We start from the raw sequence: 20,689 nt of genomic DNA, 5'->3' as shown, positions 1-20,689 counted from the left end.
CTAATCCAGTGTTTTTCAAACCCTGTGCCGTGGCACACTGGTGTCCCGCAAGATATTGTCAGGTGTGCCGTGGGAAATTAGACAATATGTATGCCTGTGCGGCCGATCGCCTGGAAGAGTAATCGTGTAGTACTCTTCCATACTGGTAGGCAGGAGCAGCAGCTAGGAAATTGCCTGATTCTTCGAGACATTACAATGAAAGGTATCTTTCATTTAGATTTACATTACCGAAGATGCAATGGCACCGACTCTCAGCGCACAATAAAATCTATCCGGCGTAGTAAAAAATCCCAGTGCCCAAGACCTCCCACCCTAAGGAGCTGAACAGCTACAGACCGGTGGCGCTGACGTCTCACCTGATGAAGACGCTGGAGAGACTCGTCCTCGCCCACTTTGGACCCGCTGCAGTTTGCCTATCAGCCTGGCATCGGCGTGGAAGACGCCATTATCTACCTCCTCCATTCAGTGCTGTCACACTTGGAGAAGGCTGGGAGCACTGTGAGAATCATGTTCTTTGATTTCTCCAGTGCCTTCAACACCATCCAGCCCAACTTACTGGGAGGCAAACTGCAGAACGCCGGAGTGTACCACCATCTCACAGCATGGATCATAGACTACCTTACAAATCGGCCGCAGTACGTGAGGTTGCAGAGCTGTGAGTCGAACAGGCTTCTCTGCAGCACTGGAGCGCCGCAGGGGACTGTTCTGGCTCCATTCCTGTTCATCCTCTACACCTCGGACTTCAGACACGCCACTCCAAACTGCCACCTTCAGAAGTTCTCCAATGACTCTGCTATTGTTGGCCTCATTACAGAGGGGGACGATCGGTAGTACAAGGGACTGACGAAGGACTTTGTGGACTGGTGCCAGCAGAATCTCCTCCAGATCAACCCTAGGAAGACTAAGGAGTTGGTTGTGGATTTCTGCAGGAAACAGTCCTCACCAGCACCGATGAACATCCAGGGTATGGACATAGAGAGGGTGACCTCCTACAAGTACCTAGGTGTTCTTCTGAACAAACTGGACTGGTCTACAAACACGGACACCCTGATTAGGAAAGGACAGAGCCGACTCTTCCTACTCAGGAAACTGAGGTCTTTTGGGGTTCAGGGATCACTCCTTAAGACTTTCTATAACTCGGTGGTGGCCTCGGCCATCCATTATGGCATTGTCTGCTGGTCAGGCAGCATTTCAGCCCGGGACAGAAAGAGACTGGAGCGACTGGTCAGGAAGGCCAGTTCTGTCCTGGGCTGCTCCCTTGACACTCTGGAGGAGGTGGGCAACAGAAGGATGCTAACTAAGCTAAAAGCTATGATGGACAGTCCCTCCCACCCCCTCCAGCCCGCCCTGACAGCACTAGGTAGCTCCTTCAGCCAGAGACTGTTACACCCGCGCTGCAAGAAGGAGAGATACCGACGCTCGTTCCTACCGACTGCTGTCAGGCTGCTGAATAAAAATAATAACAATAATAATAATAATAATTAAATGATGTGAAAAACAATTGTAAATAGCACTGCGATTTATCCATTTTGTATTTATATTGCACTTAATTGAACGGTGTTTGTTTGTTTTTTCTTCTTTCTTCTTTCTACCCACATTCTTGCTGCTGGAGGCTGTAAATTTCCCCAGTGTGGGACAAATAAAGGATATCTTAATAATCTTAAACGCACTGCAAATGAATTAGATATATACCTTTTTTTTGTCCATCAATTTGCTGTAGAATTCAGTGGGTGACAGGTATCCAGCCAATCACACGATACGATCCAATGACGCTATGCAGCCAATCATGGCATTAACAGTACTTGCTGCATGTTCTCTGCTCCATAACAATAACAGTGAGGCGACGATAAACGACGCAAATGCTAATCCCCTATCATTGCAAAACGACCGGGCAGTGAATGTGATACGTCGACTGCCCAAACCAAAATAATAATGAACTGTGGTTCTTTTAAATTGGAATGGCTGTCGTAGTATGTGAAAATAGAAGAACAAGCAGTGAAACTGGGTGAGATATTTTCTTTTTCGAGTGCAAAACATGCAGCAAAGCTGAAGTTGTAAGCGAAAAATACGGACTGAATGGAAGTTGGACTACTGTAGCTCAAGCGACACATTCAGCAGAAAAGTCATTTGAATGATGTTGGAATTATACAAAGACTCAAGATGGGAAAAGGGATTGGTACAATATTGCAGGAGAGCGCAAACGGCCGGGAGAAAAATAACCGGCTGTCACACAGAAAAAAAATCCCACCCTCAGCACGTTCAAGTTCTACAGTAATTGACTATATTTTACTTGCCATTAAAACTAATGCACCAAATATTGGATTGATGTTGATTTGATTCCTATTCAATGTGTTACAATATTGCATCAATTTTCAATGTTAAAAAAAAACGCTTACAGTAACAATGTAACACTTAATTGTTAAAATAAGCTTCTTTTTTTCACATTTTCAGGTAGTGGTGTGCCGCGGTATTTTTTCAATGAAAGAAATGTGCCTTGGCTTGAAAAAGATTGAAAAACGCTGTATTACTGTTGTTACATTTAAAAAGTTTTGAAGTTGAGAAAAATAATTTCAATTGTTTACAACTGTTTTTGTAATTTAATCTCATGTACAGGTGCCGCTTCACTTTTTACTGCTACATAAACTACTACAACATAGAAAGTGACCTGTTTTTATTATGTTGTACACAGCGCCATTATTGAAAAACTGTCTTTATTTAAGTGTATGTGTTTGAGCACCCACAGCTCTTCATATGAAGGAGCCATATATCAAGTCACATAAGAGAAGCATATTTATTCAGTTTAAATTAATGGCATTATGCACCTAATGTATAAATATATTTGTAATTATAGACTAATTAATTTGCATTTTAGATAAGTATTACTTGCTTCACAGCATCCTCTATGCCAGGGTGAACGACTCAAGTTGTGAGTGGTCACACACTCTTGGACGGACGGGGCAGAACCAGCTTGAGTCCGATGTCCACCACGCAGGATGGCATATACGACAACGGGATCCACAGGAGCTTGGCGTCCCACCCGGCGCTGTAGCGGGTCCGAGGGTACACAGCGGTCAACGCGTGCTCCATGCAGCCTGTCACCTTGGTCAGGTCTGAGTCGCAGATGGCGTTCATGATGAAGCGCTGGATCCTAATGTCTGCAATCCATCAATCATTGACTGGTGAGTCGTTTTACTTTATTTTAGCTGTAATGTACATGCACATGAGGCAAAGTCGCCCCTGAACGTCAAGCATCAACACATAGTACAATGCTTGTCTCAAGATGTATCACTTTAACATACCGTATTTCCCACACTAAAAGGCACACTGGATTATGAGGCGCACCTTCAATGAATGGCCTATTTTGTAATTTTTTTTCATACATTGAGCGCACTGCATTATAAGACGCAATCTACAATGCATCCATGAGAGGGAGCTACGCTCAAGGAAACACCAACAGAACGATCAGATGTCAGCAAAGCTTATTTAAAAAAGCAGCGACACAGTTCATGTAACCAACAGCAACTTATAACATTGACTCGTTAAAGTTGAACTCTCTTGCCGCTGCTCTATTTCCGTGTTCAACTGCGTAACCGATCGCCTTACGTTTGAACTCTGCGTTGTCAGCATGTCTCGAGCAAGGAGCCATTTTGGGGTCGAAAAATTACCTTAATGACCATACACAAGGCACATCAGTTTGTAAGGCGCGGTGTGAGCAAAGAAAATGGAAGGCTTTTAGTTGCGCCTTTTAGTGCAGAATATATGGTACAGTACTTCCTTGACACCAATGACTGCACTACATTCCTATTTGCCCTCAAAACATTCGAGAATCAAAGCTGAACAATATTATCTTTGTCGACTATGTTTGGATGTCATGCGATTGCAAAGAATGTAACTCATATTTTGGCAGGTGAGTGCATTGTAAATTGTTTGTGATCCTACTTAAACAGCCCACTCACACTTGTCCAAGTATTTGTCCCCGTAGCTTGCTTGCACTTCAGGGCTGAGCTGGTTCCACAAGCGGTGCAGTTCCCTCTCGATGGGCTCGAGGTTGGTCACAGCTGTCTTGAAGAAGCCCGGCTCAATGATGCACACGTTCACCCCAAAGTAATTGATATCTCTCCTGTGGACGGGCCATCACATGTTATTATTTTACGCCGACAGTATTGTAGAAAGACAATCATTTCCTCTTTATATCTGTTTTACTGTTGAACATTACATTAACATTTTAAAGGGGATACTGTATATAAAAATCTTTTTCTCAATCTAAAAGAGCTCCCTGGTGTTTTAAGAAAAACGTCATCAAAATGTACCATTTTTTCCATTTTCCATACACAAAAAATGGAAAAAGTCACTAATTATTAAATCTTTCTGTTTCTTTGTTTTAAGTCAGGGGTGTCAATCATACGGCCCGCGGGCTGGAACCGGCCCCCAAGGAGGTTCAGTCAGGCCCGCAGGATAATTTTAAAGTGAAAAAAATGCATAAAAGACACAGAATTCATATTTTTGATAAGGTGGAATTCATTGTGTATCCGCTAGGGGGCACTGTTTTGATCAGTTCAGAAGACAGCAGCCTCAGTACGTCACTGAGACAGACCCATGACAGCAGACGCTATCAATAGCACTCTCACATTTACACATTTAATAGCACTCTCCTTAGTTTGTAAGGTGTAGGCAGGGATTACATTTACCGTATTTTCACGACCATTCGGCGCACCGTATGGTTGGGCGCAGTCTCATTAATGGGTGCTATTTCTGTATTTTACACATAGACAAAACGCACTGTATTATTGGGCGCAATTTTAAAGTGGTAAAACATACGCCAGCTTAAACATACGGCATTCATGCGCGCACGCTAAAAACACGTTAGCTTGAAGCATACGGTAGCATGCCAAGACATACAGATACAAGCTAAAAACACGTTTTTAAAAAGGCAACGTAAGCAAAACTGAGTTCCGTTGTATTTTATTTAGCCATTGTACAATGTACTCACGTTTTTCGATCAATCATCACCCAGAAATCCATCAAAGTCCTCATCCTCTGTATCAGAATTGAACAATTGTGCAAGTACCGGTAATCCATCAAAAACGCAGTGTTCCCTCTCGTTGTCAGTCACTCTCATTGCCATGTGGCTCCACAGAAATGATGCCGGCTTTGCCAAAAACTCGAACAACAGTGCAAGCAGACACGTTCGTCCAAGCAGCCATAATCCATTCGCAAATTGTGGCGTAACTCGCCCGGCATTGCCTCTCACTCTTTGTAAAGCTGTGTTTGCCATCGATCATTCATTGTTCCCATGCCGTTCGCAACTTTACTTTGAACGCCCGGTTGATGCCGATGTCCAGCGGTTGGAGTTCTTTAGTCAAGCCTCCGGGAATAACGGCAAGCTCAGAGTTCATTTGCTTGACTTGGTTTTTCACCGCTGCTGTGAGATGGGCACGCATGCCAAAAGCATAACCGATGGCTTGAAGTTTGAACTGAGCTTCGTAGGCGTGTCTCTTTGTAGAATTTATTTTCGGGGGTTCTTAGAAACCAAAACCGAAGTTGTTTTGCAACAATGCACATAGCCACACTCTATACAGGTGTTGGTACCTGCTTGTAGCGTCCCTTTAGCGTCCACTTACACGCCCACCCTTCACTCATTGGCGGACTTCTTCCCCGCATGCCTGTCACTCACGTCTGCCTTTTCTCTCTCTTTCTCTCCATATATGTATATATACACGCCCACCCTTCACTCATTGGCCAACTTCTTTGCCGCATGCCTGTCCACAGTCACTTCCGCCTTTTCTCTATATAAACAGCGTGTCGGCTGTCAGTCAGGTTTTGGAACTCAGCGCATACACAAGACGCTCTGCATCATAAGGCGTCCTGTCCATTTTGGAGAAAATTCAAGACTTTTAATGGCGCCTTATAGTCGTGAAAATACGGTAGATTTTATATGCACGGGTAAATGGTTTAAAACGTCCTTTCTTTATAAATCTCGTTTAATCTTAAAGTGCATTACTATATTTTTCAATACCAATTACTTGTTAAAGTTTGTACAATCAGTGGGATCAGTTGCAATGCATATATGTGAATGATAAAAGTAAATTGCACATTTGTCGAAGGAAATGTAATGTGCTTCATGAAATGTTTTGTAAAAGATATGTTCATTAAATCTCAACATTTTCCTAATGTTGTTGTGCTTCTTCATACCAAAACAAAGGACAGACATATTGTTTTGGTTATTTATAGCAAAGTATGGTATCATTTTAATGGTCCGGCCCACTTCTACCGAGGCTGTATGTGGCCCACCATGTGAAATGAGTTTGACACCCCTGTTAAGTTAACAAAAAAGTAAAAAAGAAGCCTAATGTTTCATATCTGAATTATAGTGTCAGGTGAAAACACAAAACAAAATATAGGCTACATGACCTATATACACTGGAGTTTCTCAGTAAGCATTAGAAAATCATATAATAGCCTCATTAAAAAATAACTTGTACACCTTTTAATGTTTTGATTTTCCATTGTGGATTGAAAATGGATACAACAAAGACCTCCTCACCTGAGACAGTCGGAGAAAGACTCCACGGCAAACTTGGAGATGCAGTAGCCGCCGCCGTTTGCCGCCACCCGGCCCAGTACAGATGCCACGTTTACCACACGGCCTCGGGCTTTCTTGACCAAGGGAAGGAAAGTCACGGTCATGCCGATCACACCGTTCATGTTGACCTTGAGCGTGCTGTGGAAGTCTTCCACTTTCATCCACTCAGTGGGACCCATGGGCAGAGAGCGGCCGGCGTTGTTCACAATACCCCAGAGCCCTTAAAGGAGGGAATGAAAGAGAAGAAGGACAAATATAAAACATGAATACATATATAAACAAAGAAGATGGTCAAACTGCTCAGTAAACTGCAGTGATGTCTTTCATATTTTTGCAAATGATAAATATGCCGAGGTATTGGGTTCAATCCCAGCTCCGGCCTCCCCGTGTGGAGTTTGCGTGTTCTCCCCGGGGTGCCTGCGTGGGTTTACTCCGGGTACTCTGGTTTCCTCCCACATTCCAAAAACATGCATGGCAGGCTGATTCAACACTCTGAATTGTCCCTAGGTGTGATTGTGAGCGCAAATGGTTGTTCGTCTGTGTGTGCCCTGCGATTGGCTGGCAACCAATTCAGGCTGTCCCCCGCCTACTGCCCGAAGACAGCTGGGATAGGCTCTAGCACCCCCCGTGACTCTTATGAGGATAATGCGGATCAGAAAATGGATGGATGGATAAATATGCCTGGGAATATTGTTATTTGCTGTAAGGTTCACTGTTGCCATTTTACTACAGTGGACAGCTTATCATGTTACAGGGTGCATGTGAAAGGGTTAAATAGAGTACCTTTGTATCACTCGTGTCAAACTCAAGGCCTCTGGGCCATATCCGGCCAGCCATGTTGTTTTATGTGGACCGCAAAAGCAAATCATGCATGTCAGCTTTAATTATCCTTGCTAAAATCTGTACCTGTCAATCTGTAAATGTCAAATTGTTATGTGCAAACCGGTTGAAATTTTGCAAGAAATTTGTTACCCTGTTCACACTCACTTGAACAATAATTGAACAACAAATTGAACAAACTAGTAATCCATCAATTTGTTGTGTACAAATAATTATACAATTTGATGATTCAACATTTATTCGGTTTCACTGTCGTAAAGGTCCTTCAAGGGAAGACGTAACTCCAAAGTGACCCGCGACAAAAATGAGTTTGACACCCCTGCTTGATACTGTGGACTTACTGTATGAGTTAATGTTAACAAACCGCTCACCACTGTCGCCAACCTCCTTCTTGGTCCACTCCATGGCTTTCTGGATGCTGTCCTGACTGCTCACGTCCAGTAGTACCGTCTTCAAGTAGGGCCCCGTCATCTTCTTCAGCTCCTCGGCTCCTTTTTCGGTCAGGCAGCCAGCCAGCACGTGAAAGCCCTTTCGTTCTAGCTTCTTGCACAGAAGGTTTCCAAAGCCGGAGTCACAGCCGCTCACAAAGACGTATTTGTTGGACACGTCTTCGATCTCCAGGCTGTCTCTGTACAACCACGCGGCAATCCACAACATGGCAAAGGTGGCACTTATGTACAGCCAAGCATTGTCCCTGCAGACAGTGAGGATGTAGCCTGTATGAGAAATATTATGACTCATTGCAAAAAAAAATCAAAGAAGGCAGAATAGATTTGCATCGACTCTTCATCTTGGTCAATTAGTTGTTGCTGGGCAGAATTCTTAGGGCACAATCCACCTCAAAATTAAGTTACTCCAACATTTTTAGATTAAACAGTTGTGTGGAACACAGGCAGTCATAAAAATCAAAGCTGGGCATCGTTAGTCACGTGAGCCCATCAGTGAGCTGCCGTCAGTGTTTCAGGCCAGTCCAGTCCCTCCGAGTCATCAGCGACAGCCAAATTCCGACGAGAACGGCCTTACCGGTACTACAGGTGTACGTCACATGCAGGTGCTGCACACCTGACATGCAGCCAAACACAGCAAAACTAAAACATTGTTGTATACCTTTCAGTCCCAAAGGCCTCAATGAATTGTGTCTCATATTGTTTTTATTTCACTAATTACCACGCTGCGCCTGAGTGTGTGTCAGTTGTTTTTATTATATTATTTTGTTGGCTTGTGCTACGCCTGTGTGTGATGCAGAAATTATCTTGTCGATGCCGATCGGCTGTCACCAACTAGGGACAGACTGCGCCCATATGAGTCTGCCTGAAATACTGACAGAAACGGTGACGGACTGATTTACCTTCCGTCAGTTTGACGGAATGGCCACCTCTGATAAAAAAATATCACTTTTTTTAAGAGTTATTTTTTTCCCCCAGAGTTCAGGCTAATTTCTTGAGAATTTGGTCCAGAGACCGCTGCTGCACCAACACATAAAAGAAAGGATGAGACAGTAAGACTCACCTTTAGCATTATGGATCTGTATTAAAGCTAAACAAGAGATTTGTAAAAATGAAAAACAATTTTTGCACATCCAAAACTGTCTACCTCATTATTAACTGATCTTTCCAATTGTTATATGCATTACCAGAAGTTTCAAACCGAAAAGCAACATATTTAAAAAATTTTAAATGGATCAATTTGTCCCAAAACACAACAACACAGGACAGCTAAAGACTTCTTACCCTAAAAGCTCGTAAACAAACTCCATGCTTACTCTGCCTCTAGGCTCTGAAGTGGCTTTGCGCTGACCTGGAGGACAAACATCGGAAAAACAATACAATGTTATGTGAAAGGGAAACTGTTAAATCAGACAAATTATTCATTTAAATCATAATTGTGCAAAGCCTGACTTCTTTCCTTCTACGTACACTATGGTTAGTCTATTCCCGCTTTGTGCCACATGAGAAATCTTTGCTTAATGCTCTTATGAAGGACAGAAAGGCATTTGTGAGGGATGGTGGGGTGGTGGGGTCGGATTGCTTTGTTTGGAAGCGGACATGTAATGCCCGTGACAGAGCTGCTTAGAGGCTGCTAGGAACCAATTACTTTCCAGCCTTATTACTGGGCAAAAACACATAATTCTATATTCATAAAACAAACTCTATTCCAACGAAGTTGGCACTTTGTGTTAAACATAAATAAAAACAGAATACCATGATTCGTAAAATTTTTTCAACCTATATTTAATTTAATACACTGCACACAGTAAATATTTGATGTTCAAACTGATAAACTTACAGTATTTTTAGGAAACAATCATTGACATTGAATTTTATGCCTGCAATACGCTCCAAAATAGATGGGACAAGTGGCAAAATTTACAGTTGAGAGATTCTGGAAAAATCACTGCACCAAAGCAGCAAGGCCAAAAATCAACATTGAATGCCTGTGACCTTTGATCCCTCTGCATCAAAAACCGATGTGTAAATCACCATGTGGGCTCAGGAAAACTTCAGAAAACCAATTTCAGTCAATACAGTTTGGTGCTACATCCGTAGGTGCAATTTAAACCTCCACTATACAAAGCAAAAACCATTTATCAACAACACCCATAAACGTCGTTGGCTTCTCTGGGTCCAAGCTCACCTGAAATGGACAGACGCAAAGTGTAAAAGTGTTCTGTGGTCTGACGAGATTTCAAATTTTTGGACATTATTTGGAAATTGGGGACTCTTTGTAGTAAAAGTGTGCAGGTATAAATGTTGAATGTTGTTAAAAGAAAAGGTCCATCCGTTATCTGAACCTATCCCAACAGTCTTCAGTCCCAATAACAGGGTACTGTATACACAAACGAACAACCATTCACAGTCATGCCTAGGAGCTATTTACAGTACAGTGTCCAAACAACCTAAAATGCATGTTTTTGTAATGTGGGAGGAAACCGGAGTACCTGGAGAAAACCCACACAAAAATGGGAATAAGATGCAAACTGCATACTGGAAGACCAGAGCCCAGATTTGAACCCACGACCACTGCATTGTGATGCTGTGATGCGCTTACCAGTTTTCCACTGTGCCGCCCTAAATTTGACATATCTATAAAGTAATTTGCTAAATGATTCTAAATACATACAAGATATTAAATACATGTGTTCTTGTTTATAAGTTTTGAATATTTTCTTTTATATTATCCAACCATGGCTGAATGAATAGCATTTAAATTAACAATTCAACGGCAAAATAAGAACAATAATTAATAGAATTGTAATACTGTATATCAAACCTGACAGATACATTTATAGCCAGAACAAATATTTTTCAAATCTCATACCTTGGCACACCACCAACAACATCATAAAAAGTGAATACACAATAATTTCGTACCTTCTGCCATCTAGTGGAAAAGAATGAAATTATTTTACTCGTCACTAAATGTCACTAGCATAGAGAGATGAACAAAGATATTGTACAGTATTTGTAGTCAGTCAAAACATTTGGACCAGTGAGGTGAAATTGGGCAATTTCCTACAACAATGGTAGTCACAATGTCTGGGAATCTAAGGTGATTATTGATACGGGAAAAACGGAAAGAAATAATCTGCAAGATAATATACCGGTATATATAAAAAAAAAAAAAAACTTCCCTCCTACCTTTTTCCTGGTTTCAAGAAGTGATGGACGTGTAGAAGTTACCCTTGTTCCCGTGTTTATGCTCACGTCGCAACTCAAGGAGGCCGCTCAAAGGGAGGCTTTCACTCGTGCTGCTGCTGCTTTATCCCTTAAGACAAGTCCGCCATTGCTAATCCCAAATCCATCAAGGCATTTGCTTTGTGCACATGTTCACTTTGAGGAGAAATACAGCAAAATGTGAGAATTTTATTCAAGTCATTTAGATTATCCAACTTCTCATTGCTGTCGAGCATTTCATTACTTTGGGATCAGTAAAGTGTTCTTTTAATGTGCACAAACACAATAAGGCTTTTATTTAAGCGTGTTCGTTAAAGTAATCCCACGTGCGAAAATTTTTAAACATGTGCCCGATGTAAAGGAGGGACGTTTGTGTGCGAAATGTTAAAGTTTATTTGTGACAACTGGAAAACTATCTGTTCATGCATTTTCTATAGCTCGTAACGTCATTAGGGTCACGGGTGAGGTAGAACCTATCCCATCTGACTTTTGGGCGAGAGTACCATCCTTGACTGGTCGCCAATCAGTCCATGGGCGAATGGAGACAAGCAACCATTCACATGTTCATTCATAATATCTCTCATAAACCGAACATTCATGTGAGGAGTCTTCCCCGAGTTTACTTTGGGTGGCAAAAGTGAGAGTACACGGCGGACTGGTTGCCACACATTTAAAGACAAACAAGCATTCCTAGCGATGGACGATTTAGCCTTCATTCAGTTAAACTGACATGTTAAGAATTGCCTTGCTGTGTGATGTTCTGCATTTGTATTTTCCCACCGTTACAAAGTTACAGTCATATTAGTTTGATTAAACATGAAAAACAAAACTCCTTTCCAAGTATTTTAACACGTCATTGCAGTGTATTAATTCCTCTGATCTGTAAGAACTTACACTTCACGTGATCAACAGTGGGTTTTTTTTCCATCCTACTATTAACAGGAGTGCGACACTCTTGAAGTGTTTCCACCCGTCACACATTCCACGGATAGTTTGCACAACAAGCAAACACTTATCCCTGAGTGTTTTACACCTTGAGTGTGACGCCATGTTTTGTTTCGTTTTGTTTTGTTTATTTCCATCAAGTCAAGTGTCCCTTCAGACACAGCCTTCTTTGTTTTTGTTGAGGAGCAAGTACTGTGGTCTCCTTAATGCCTGTTCACCCATCAAGTGTGAATTTAGCCAATCCTGTGTTGGTCATTTACAACAAAACAAAACAAAATAAAAAGCACTGAATTTCCACTGAAACCACAAAGCCAGGCCAGGTGCAAAATCCAGAGCCACTTTCAAGTGATGGCTGAATAACACAATGGCGGCCGATAGGTTTCGATGGATAACAGGCACCATCCAATCGCCCACCCAACTTTTCAAAAATTACATTTCGGCACATGATGGCTGCCGGCCACCCACCCGCGCCGTTCGCTGAATAGGTTTTGTCGCATGTGGTTGGCCATATGACAACTCAACATTTCTCAACATAAAGATTCCTGTACAGAATATTGAACCCAGTAAGTCCTGTTCCTGAAGTTAATGGGGCGCTCAGTTGCATGAGGCATGGCTGCCTTAAAAAATAAAAAATAAAAAATCAGCAAGGCAAAAACAGATGTATGCCAAGTGCCACAATTCTTGATCTTTGTGGTTTCTTGACGAGAACATGTCACAGACATCTTTATGGTATCTTGTAATGCAAAATCAACCTTATTGAGATTTCAGCCATGAAATGCTAATTCATCACCAATGACACCCCCAAGTGGTGTTTTCCTCCATCTCAGAGCATTCTGGCTCATTCCTCCTTTTTAAGCAACAGCTCCCAATTCCAAAAAAATGACTGGGTCCTCACTTTTCTAATACCCTTTTCCACCAAAACAAACTTAGTGCTCATTCGCCGCCAGGGCCAGTGCTGTGCTGTGCTTAGTTGGTTCTTCTGAAGAACGTGTTTGGTTTTCCACGAGCAAAGAGCCAAGAATGAGCTACGTCATTCCGTCATCGTAAAACGTCCAAACGTCACTGCTTACGTTGACGTTTACCCAAGAGTACCTGTGCTATTATTATGAATAATACTACTATTGTTATTCATAATAACTGTTGACTGTTTAGCGCGTCGGCTTCACAGTACAGAGGTGCAGGGTTCGATTCTGGCTCCTGCCTTCCTGTGGGGAATTTGCATGTTCTCTCCGTGCCTGCGTGGGTTTTCTCTGGGTACTCTGGCTTCCTCCCACATTCCAAAAACATGCGCGGCAGGTTAATGGAACACTATACATTGTCTCTTGGTGTCAGTGTGAGCACAGATGGTCATTTGTCTATGTGCCCCGCGATTGGCTGGCAACCAATTCAGGGTGGACCCCACCTACTGCCCGACAACAGTTGGGATAGGCTCCAGCATGCCCCGCAACCCTTGTGAGGGAAAGCATATCTGAAAATGTATGGATGGATAATAATAATAATTCATTCATTCATTCATCTTCCGAACCGCTTGATCCTCACTAGGGTCGCGGGGGGTGCTGGAGCCCATCCCAGCTGTCTTCGGGCAATAGGCGGGGGACACCCTGAATTCGTTGCCAGCCAATCACAGGGCACACAGAGACGAACAACCATCCACGCTCACACTCACACCTAGGGACAATTTAGAGTGTTCAATCAGCCTGCCACGCATGTTTTTGGAATGTGGGAGGAAACCGGAGCACCCGGAGAAAACCCACGCAGGCCTGGGGAGAACATGCAAACTCCACACAGGGAGGCCGGAGCTGGAATCGAACCCGGTACCTCTGCACTGTGAAGCCGACGTGCTAACCACTATAGTAATAATTTATTATTATTATTATACACTGTTAGCATCTGCGAGGCAACTTAGCTTAGCATTGATTATATTTGCATGAAGTATATAACAGTCAGGGATATGCAACAGCAAATGCTTAGATCCTTCTTAATCATTGTAGATAATCACGAAGCTCGCTGCGAGTCGGAGTCGCATGCTATCTGGACACATTGCTCTTCTGGTGCGACACAACTGTGCCAGAGTTCACCGCTCAACAGTTTGTGCAAAATTTCCGTGTGTCCACTGTCCAGGGAGTCATTCCTCTACATCTGCGATCGTCATAATAACTCTGCTCCCCGCCCCCTGGCCCCTGATGTAGTTGGTGCCAGAGTCTGGCACCATTTAAGCACCAGAGCAAGAGCCAGAGCCAATTTCGGTGGTGGAAGAAAGAACTGGTGCTAACCTGGGCATTGGGCCAGAACTGGCACTCGCACAAGCGCGATGGAAAATGGCCAAAAGTGAGGAGGCCACTCCCTTCCCACCCCTGCAGACTAAACACACACCCACTTCCTCAAATCAGCCACCAACCAGTGAAACATTTTCATTGTAGCACTGGAATTGGGGACAAGTGGTTCCTTTCATGCACTGGGTGCCATTCACTTGAATGAAAGGTCTCCAACTGCCAGAGCAGAGTATCGGTGCTTTGCCGGTCCAACGGTTGTGGCTATCACCTCGGGGATGGCGTCTGAAAGCATCCGCTGACAAGCTTTGGACACTGCAGAGTGACGTCAACGAGCTGTTGACTCAGAGGGGTGGCCTCATGAATGACAATGAGCTCGGAGTGGTGTGTGGTGTGGGTCTGTTTGGGTTTTATGACAAAGCAGGACTAGTGTGCCAAGTAATAGCAACTGTTCATGACTGTTTCATGGGTAGTGCGCCCAGCAACCAGCTTTTGGGAAACGTCATGAAAGGGTAGCGGCAACTTTTGATCATAGTATTGTCAATGACATGAATACGTTTTTACTTAACTTTTATCTTTATTTAAAAAAAAAAAATCAAACTCAACACGTATTGTACACAGTTAATACACATTGATACTGACATATCAGAGATGAAGCTGTTTTACAAAAATGGACAAACATGTTCTTCCTCTTTACGCTAGGATGGAAATCAATCACCTGGTTTTTCAGTCGTGCAACTTTATAAATAAGACAACATCCTTGTGAGCTGACAGATTTTGTATTGCTACAAAAATCTCAAAGTAAGCTGCCAGGCTTCACATTTTATGATAAAAAAAAGGGTTTTTTTCTTTTCTTTTTTTTTTGCATGACACATCTGTCATGTTTTGTTGTTTTATGGTTCTTTGTCGCATCCCTACACCTCTGTGGAAGCACCTTATGAGGGAGCTGACTGAAGATGACCCTTGTGTACGTACTCCAGAGCTGTGGCGATGGTCCTCATGTCCATCTCGATGCTGCGGGCCCAGTTCTCCACATCGCCAATTTCCTGTTTTCAACACAAGAGTGTTAGTTTCCTCCAACTGTGGTTGCACTTCACAATGAAAGGTTTCCATTTGTACTGGGGAACCTTTTTCTAAGGAGAAAGTTAGTATATGCCACTGACCTGGCCCAGTTCAATGCCAAATTAGTCATCGTAAACACTCAACAGGTTTAACATTTCGATGATCGAAAGCCAACCAGATCACTCCTGATATACCCCACACCACAGGGTAATCACTCACTCAGGATAATCTTCGAGAGAAATCTAACAATCAGGCTTTGATCGTAAAGAGGGAGGGGGGGGGGGGGGGGATAATCTGGCCCAATTTTCAGTATGTATGTACACCGCTTAAAACTGATTACACACCTTGAGTTGAATCTTTTAAAATAAAATAAGAAAACCTTTATAAGTCTCGCAATGGAGAAATTCCCGATTCACAGCAGCAAAGTTATGAAAGGAAGAAGTAGAAGAACAAAATATAGGAGCTGCTGGAAAGGCAGCATTTTTCACAGCCCCACTTTGTTCAGCGGAGAGATCGGTGCTGTTGAACGGTCTGCGGCTGGATGGATGTAAGGCTTGAGGAGCCGACGATGAGAAGAAAGGAGCGTTACCGCGGAGCGCCGATGCGGATGTGGAACTGGAAGTCGCGGCTTGGAATTGAAGTGGATTTACATGGGACAGGAGATGTGAGCCAATCTCTTTTTCGTCAATGGACGCTACAGCTTCGTGTTTGCTTTCAAAACTTAGCTTGTAGCAGACGTGTGCACATTTTCAGCATGACGTCTCTAATCCACTGGTGAAAGGACACTTTGATCCTCTCCTCTTTCATCTATAGCTGCTTCAGACAACAAAGTGGATGCAGAAAAGTGGTGAAGATTGCACGACTGTCTGTGTCCTATGTGTTGTGTTATTTTTGTTATTTTGAATTCAAAATGGCGCCGTGTGAGTTCATACAAGTAGGCCAAGAGAGTATTCGTGCTCATGGTAACATCCAGCAGATTTTAGAGCACTCTCCATTTGGGTTCCAGTACTCTGGAATGCTTTATAAAATCAACTACCTCTGAAGATATGTTTGATCTTGATTTATGACGTATTTCTACGAGTGTTGCACCAAATACCGGCACCAGTATCGTTCCGTGAATTTTAAAAACATATAAAGAATGGCTTTTTATAATTAATAAAAAAACAAATTTTCAGTTGATTAGCTGTCAGGTATTATTTCACTGCTTTTTACTGATGTTTTAAGCTTTTTCCATGGTATTGTTCCTTACCAGTATTGAGGTATTTTATGCAGTCTGGAACTGAATAGTTTCGATCCATGACAACACTCATTTCTACACTCTCGTATTTGTTAATACCACATCTACTATGCAACTAGTCTCTCACACCGTCTCAGCCGCTGACATCTGGGACCGTATTTTCATAGACAGAAGCCATGCCATGTAGACCGCGCAGCTTTCGCTGGTCTGCATTTAAAGGGAATGAGGGTAGCCGCGTCTATTGTCTGAGAATTTGGCTGCATTCCCTCCCACAACAGAGCAAATGCCCACTTCTACCTATGGTAGTCAAGGAAAATACAGAAAGAAAGAAAATTCCCCCATGCACACATTTAAGCTACGTTAATAATGTAGCTCAATTAATTATTATTATTTTTTTACCCATATGAGACATGCATGTGATTCTTTTCATGCAGTGTTATCATAGCAATTCAGCAACGCAGACGTATTACCCTGGGCAATGACGTGACGTCATCTTTAGTAGATGTCTCCATGAAATGAAGACGAAACTAAAGTTTGCCTCGTTTCCTGCAAATATTTCTACTCCCACCAGCCTAGCTCCTCTGTTAATCTGAAATGAGTATCTAGACGGGGGATAATATTTACCGGTACTTCCGTAAACACTGTGGCACATGACGTTGTCTTTTTTTTGTGCATGTCACTCTACATCTTGCCTTGTGCGCATGCGTGTCATAACAGGGATGCATTCCATTCACAATTGAAGTTGTATTTGTTTTTGTAATGTAAACAAGTACATATAAGATCACATTTAATCAAAAAATCTGAATTGGGCATCACGCCCTGCAGTGTGAACATAGCCAGTGACAATGTCTGGCTGGGACGGCTAGCTAACTATCCATCCGTCCTTTTTCTAATTTGCTTATCTTCAAGAGGGTTGCGGGTGTTTTGGAGTCTATCCCGGCTGTCTTCGGGCAGCACCCTTAACTGGTCGCCAGCCAATCGCAGGGCACACATAGACAAATGGCCATTCGCACATATAGACAATCACACCTCGGAATAATTTCAAGTGTTGCATTAACCTACCTTGCATGTTTTTGAATGTGGGAGGAAACCAGAGTACCGTATCTAGAGAACATGCAAACTTCACACAGGAAGGCCAAAGGCGGAATCGAACCCTGCGCCTCTGCACTGTGGGGGTGGACAGTGTCGACCACGGTGCCGCCAAGCTTGTTAACATGTCAATAATGAATGAATGTATCTTTAGACCGCCCTTTGTGCTCGACTTGTGCTGGGCATAAAAATACGGCCGGTGGCTTTGGGCCTGTTTTCGTACCGTAATCTCTTCCTGATTGGGCATTTTAGACCGGGGAGAGTCGTCGATCTCTGTGAACTGTGGGCTTCTGAAGCCACTTTGAGACTCTTTTGTTCTTAAGGGTTGCATACCTAAATTCAACTTAATTAGTTGTAGTCACATCTGTTTGGACAGTTTACCTTCAGGGCCTGATTGAAGCCTTCCACCATGCTGATCCACTGTGCAGTCTGTTTGGAAAACTGACCGGCCTGCACTTGGAGTGTTTTCACCTCATGGTCGAGTTTACGCTGGTTGACATATGCCTGGGCCACGCTGAAAATGAGAAACCCCTTCACTCAAAAAAGAGCACAAAATCATCTGCCAAACCATCATCGAGATCCCTGTTATGCTAGGCAACAGCAAATGATAACCCTACAGAATTAGAAATGGAACACACTGCAAAAGGTTGCTCTGGATAAGCTATTCAGCACAATATAGCCAAAGTCAAGGTTTGGTAAACATGATTGATAAAATGCCATATGACACGATTTGGACACCTGCTGCATAACTTTGCAACTTAATTGTATTATAATTCCCCTCAGTGCAATAAGACATGTTATGTGTATTTTCTAGCTCATATTTTTCAATTGTATTCACATCTCTGCACACCAGCTTAGTTTTGTATTGTTATGTCTCGTTTGTATTTTGCATTTTGTTTTGCAAATATTATGTACAGGACTCCAGGACATTTGCAGATTTTAAAATATATATAATATTCCTATATTTTTTGTTTTTGATATTTTCGTTGGTCTGCTCTGAGTCCACACTTCAGCCCATAAAGTAAAAAGGAGTGGGATGGATATTGACTTTGAAAGTCAGCTTACCATGTGCGTCCCTAAATCTTCTACTTGCACCTCTAACACTTCAGGTTAGAGGACACTGTGCTCCTCGTAAAAAGGAGTTCATCTGGAGACTTGATGTACCTTTTATATTTTATAATAATATACTCTATGAATTTGAATGTACACTGCAGTTATCTGTATGTGGTCATAAAGTAAGGTGACTGGCCTGCCAGGGACAAGCAGCAAACTTCCTCTGCATGCAGTATATGTTGGTTAACTTCTTTTGCTACACTTATATTACACTTAAGAGTGTCAGCTGTCAGAAAGTTAACTGGGCAGTGAATGAACGTTTATTTTTAATTTTTTAGAATGCCTGTATTGTATTATGCTCTACTTGGAATGTTTCACTGAAATTCCAACAGTATAATAGCAAAGGTCTATTTAGTCACATTTACCATGATTGAGATGCTGTTAAGGTATTATTCCTCTCTGTTAGTTGGATTTGAAAGAAACAAAGACTGTAGAATGTTGTTGGAGGCATTTCCTGCTCACTGTGTTTACAATCACTTTAGTGCCCCTCGACCCCCACCACTTTTCGGGCCCCCCTCCATAGGACATGTTTAACATCAAAAGAGGAACTGTTATCTCAAGTATCTGTGTTCCTGCCATCACACCAAATGGTTGGTAGTGGTGGTCTGGTCTCACCTCACCACTTCTTCCAGCCACACCGGGTCAGATGACATGTTACTTTCTTTGTTTCTGGGATTTGCATTGAGGCGCAACTCCCCACCTCTCATTATCATATTGTCTCAATATAACCTCATGACTGTGCTTCTTCTACGCTTCCTGACTAAAATCTGAAACCCTCAGGAGCCCGAATCGATTCGTAAACTGCAGAAAAGGCCGCTCTTCCCCCAGCATTGCCTAATGTCTAACTAAGTAAAGTGTTCTTAGGATGCATCACGAATCATATGCACTACAAAAATCTTAGTGTGTAAAGTGATTACTGTATCTGTTTCTCAACACTTAATCATATTGTTCCACTTATGTCCGAAAATGTCAACTCAATCTAAAGCCATCATACGAAAGCACCTCATATAAGAGAAGTTACTGTTTCTATATAGATGAAAGTTAAAGTATTAACGCCGCAAAACATAAGGACGTAACCTACCCGACGTTGAGGTGGTCCACCAGAGCTTCCGTAAGGCAGGTGGCTGCAGAAATAGCTTCACGTCTACGTCGTTCTGCGAAAGGAACAGTTTAACGCAAACCATGTGAAAACGTATAACTATTAGCGGTGAGGTTAAAACGAGGCGTTTTGAACTATCCTGATGGATATACAGTATATATTTTTGTAGTATAGAAATATTTTGCATTCACTTTTTCGTTTTTAGAATCGCTTAGCATCGTGGTCAATCTGCTCAATAATGAGCGGTCAGGATAGCTCTGCTCACCCTGCAGCTCCTTCCGCTCGTTTTGCTTCGCCTGGTGCTCTTTCAGCAAACGGGACAGCATCTTCATTCAACTGGAATTATTTTCAAAGTTTGCAACGGTTACCAAACATAGGCAAGAGTGTGCAGGATGCCAACAGCTGACAAGCAGAGTCACGAGACCATTGCGATGACGTCACAAGAGGGCTCTTTCGCGTTGGCCCTGAGAGGAATGTCACTTTATTATGATTTAAAAAACAAAATATATATACAAGTAATAGACCGCGAGATGATAGCGAATACATATGTGCGTCTGCGGTTTTGTTTTATATTCGTCTTTAGCTAGATGACGTCAAACCAGAAACCCTTCAAAATAAATGTTCTTCATTACACACGAACTGTCTTCCACGTTTTCGCGATTATTGAATCAACGTCAATGCAATAAAATGTCTTTCCATCTGTTTACGATTACAATTTACTGACACTTGGATCCATGCAAACCAATGTAATACGTACAATCACTGACTTCAGGTTCA

The 20,689-nt window shown here is 42.6% G+C and overlaps 2 protein-coding genes across 2 annotated transcripts; both read right to left on the bottom strand.

Annotated features, from left to right (window-relative positions):
* Window positions 1-2,777: 2,777 nt before the first annotated feature.
* rdh5 (retinol dehydrogenase 5 (11-cis/9-cis)) lies at window positions 2,778-11,186 on the bottom strand. Its single transcript, XM_086118760.1, has 6 exons — window positions 11,062-11,186; window positions 9,154-9,220; window positions 7,795-8,117; window positions 6,545-6,803; window positions 3,957-4,120; window positions 2,778-3,155 (listed from the first exon to the last, which is right to left on the bottom strand). The coding sequence occupies exons 2-6, from the start codon at window positions 9,177-9,179 to the stop codon at window positions 2,935-2,937; spliced, it is 993 nt and encodes a 330-aa protein (XP_085974886.1). The 5' UTR covers window positions 9,180-9,220; window positions 11,062-11,186; the 3' UTR covers window positions 2,778-2,934.
* Window positions 11,187-14,875: 3,689 nt separating this feature from the next.
* Window positions 14,876-20,399, bottom strand: bloc1s1 (biogenesis of lysosomal organelles complex-1, subunit 1). The gene is made up of 4 exons (XM_086118811.1): window positions 20,178-20,399; window positions 19,895-19,967; window positions 18,082-18,214; window positions 14,876-15,358 (listed from the first exon to the last, which is right to left on the bottom strand). The coding sequence occupies exons 1-4, from the start codon at window positions 20,242-20,244 to the stop codon at window positions 15,248-15,250; spliced, it is 384 nt and encodes a 127-aa protein (XP_085974937.1). The 5' UTR covers window positions 20,245-20,399; the 3' UTR covers window positions 14,876-15,247.
* Between the last annotated feature and the right edge of the window lie 290 nt (window positions 20,400-20,689).

The sequence above is a fragment of the Hippocampus guttulatus genome, chromosome 8, assembly GCF_054856545.1.
Source record: "Hippocampus guttulatus isolate MCC_2025c chromosome 8, RoL_Hgut_1.0, whole genome shotgun sequence".
Classification (NCBI taxonomy): Eukaryota; Metazoa; Chordata; class Actinopteri; order Syngnathiformes; family Syngnathidae; genus Hippocampus; species Hippocampus guttulatus.
Note: the sequence above shows the minus strand (reverse complement) of the source record. Positions and strands in the feature narration are given on the sequence as shown.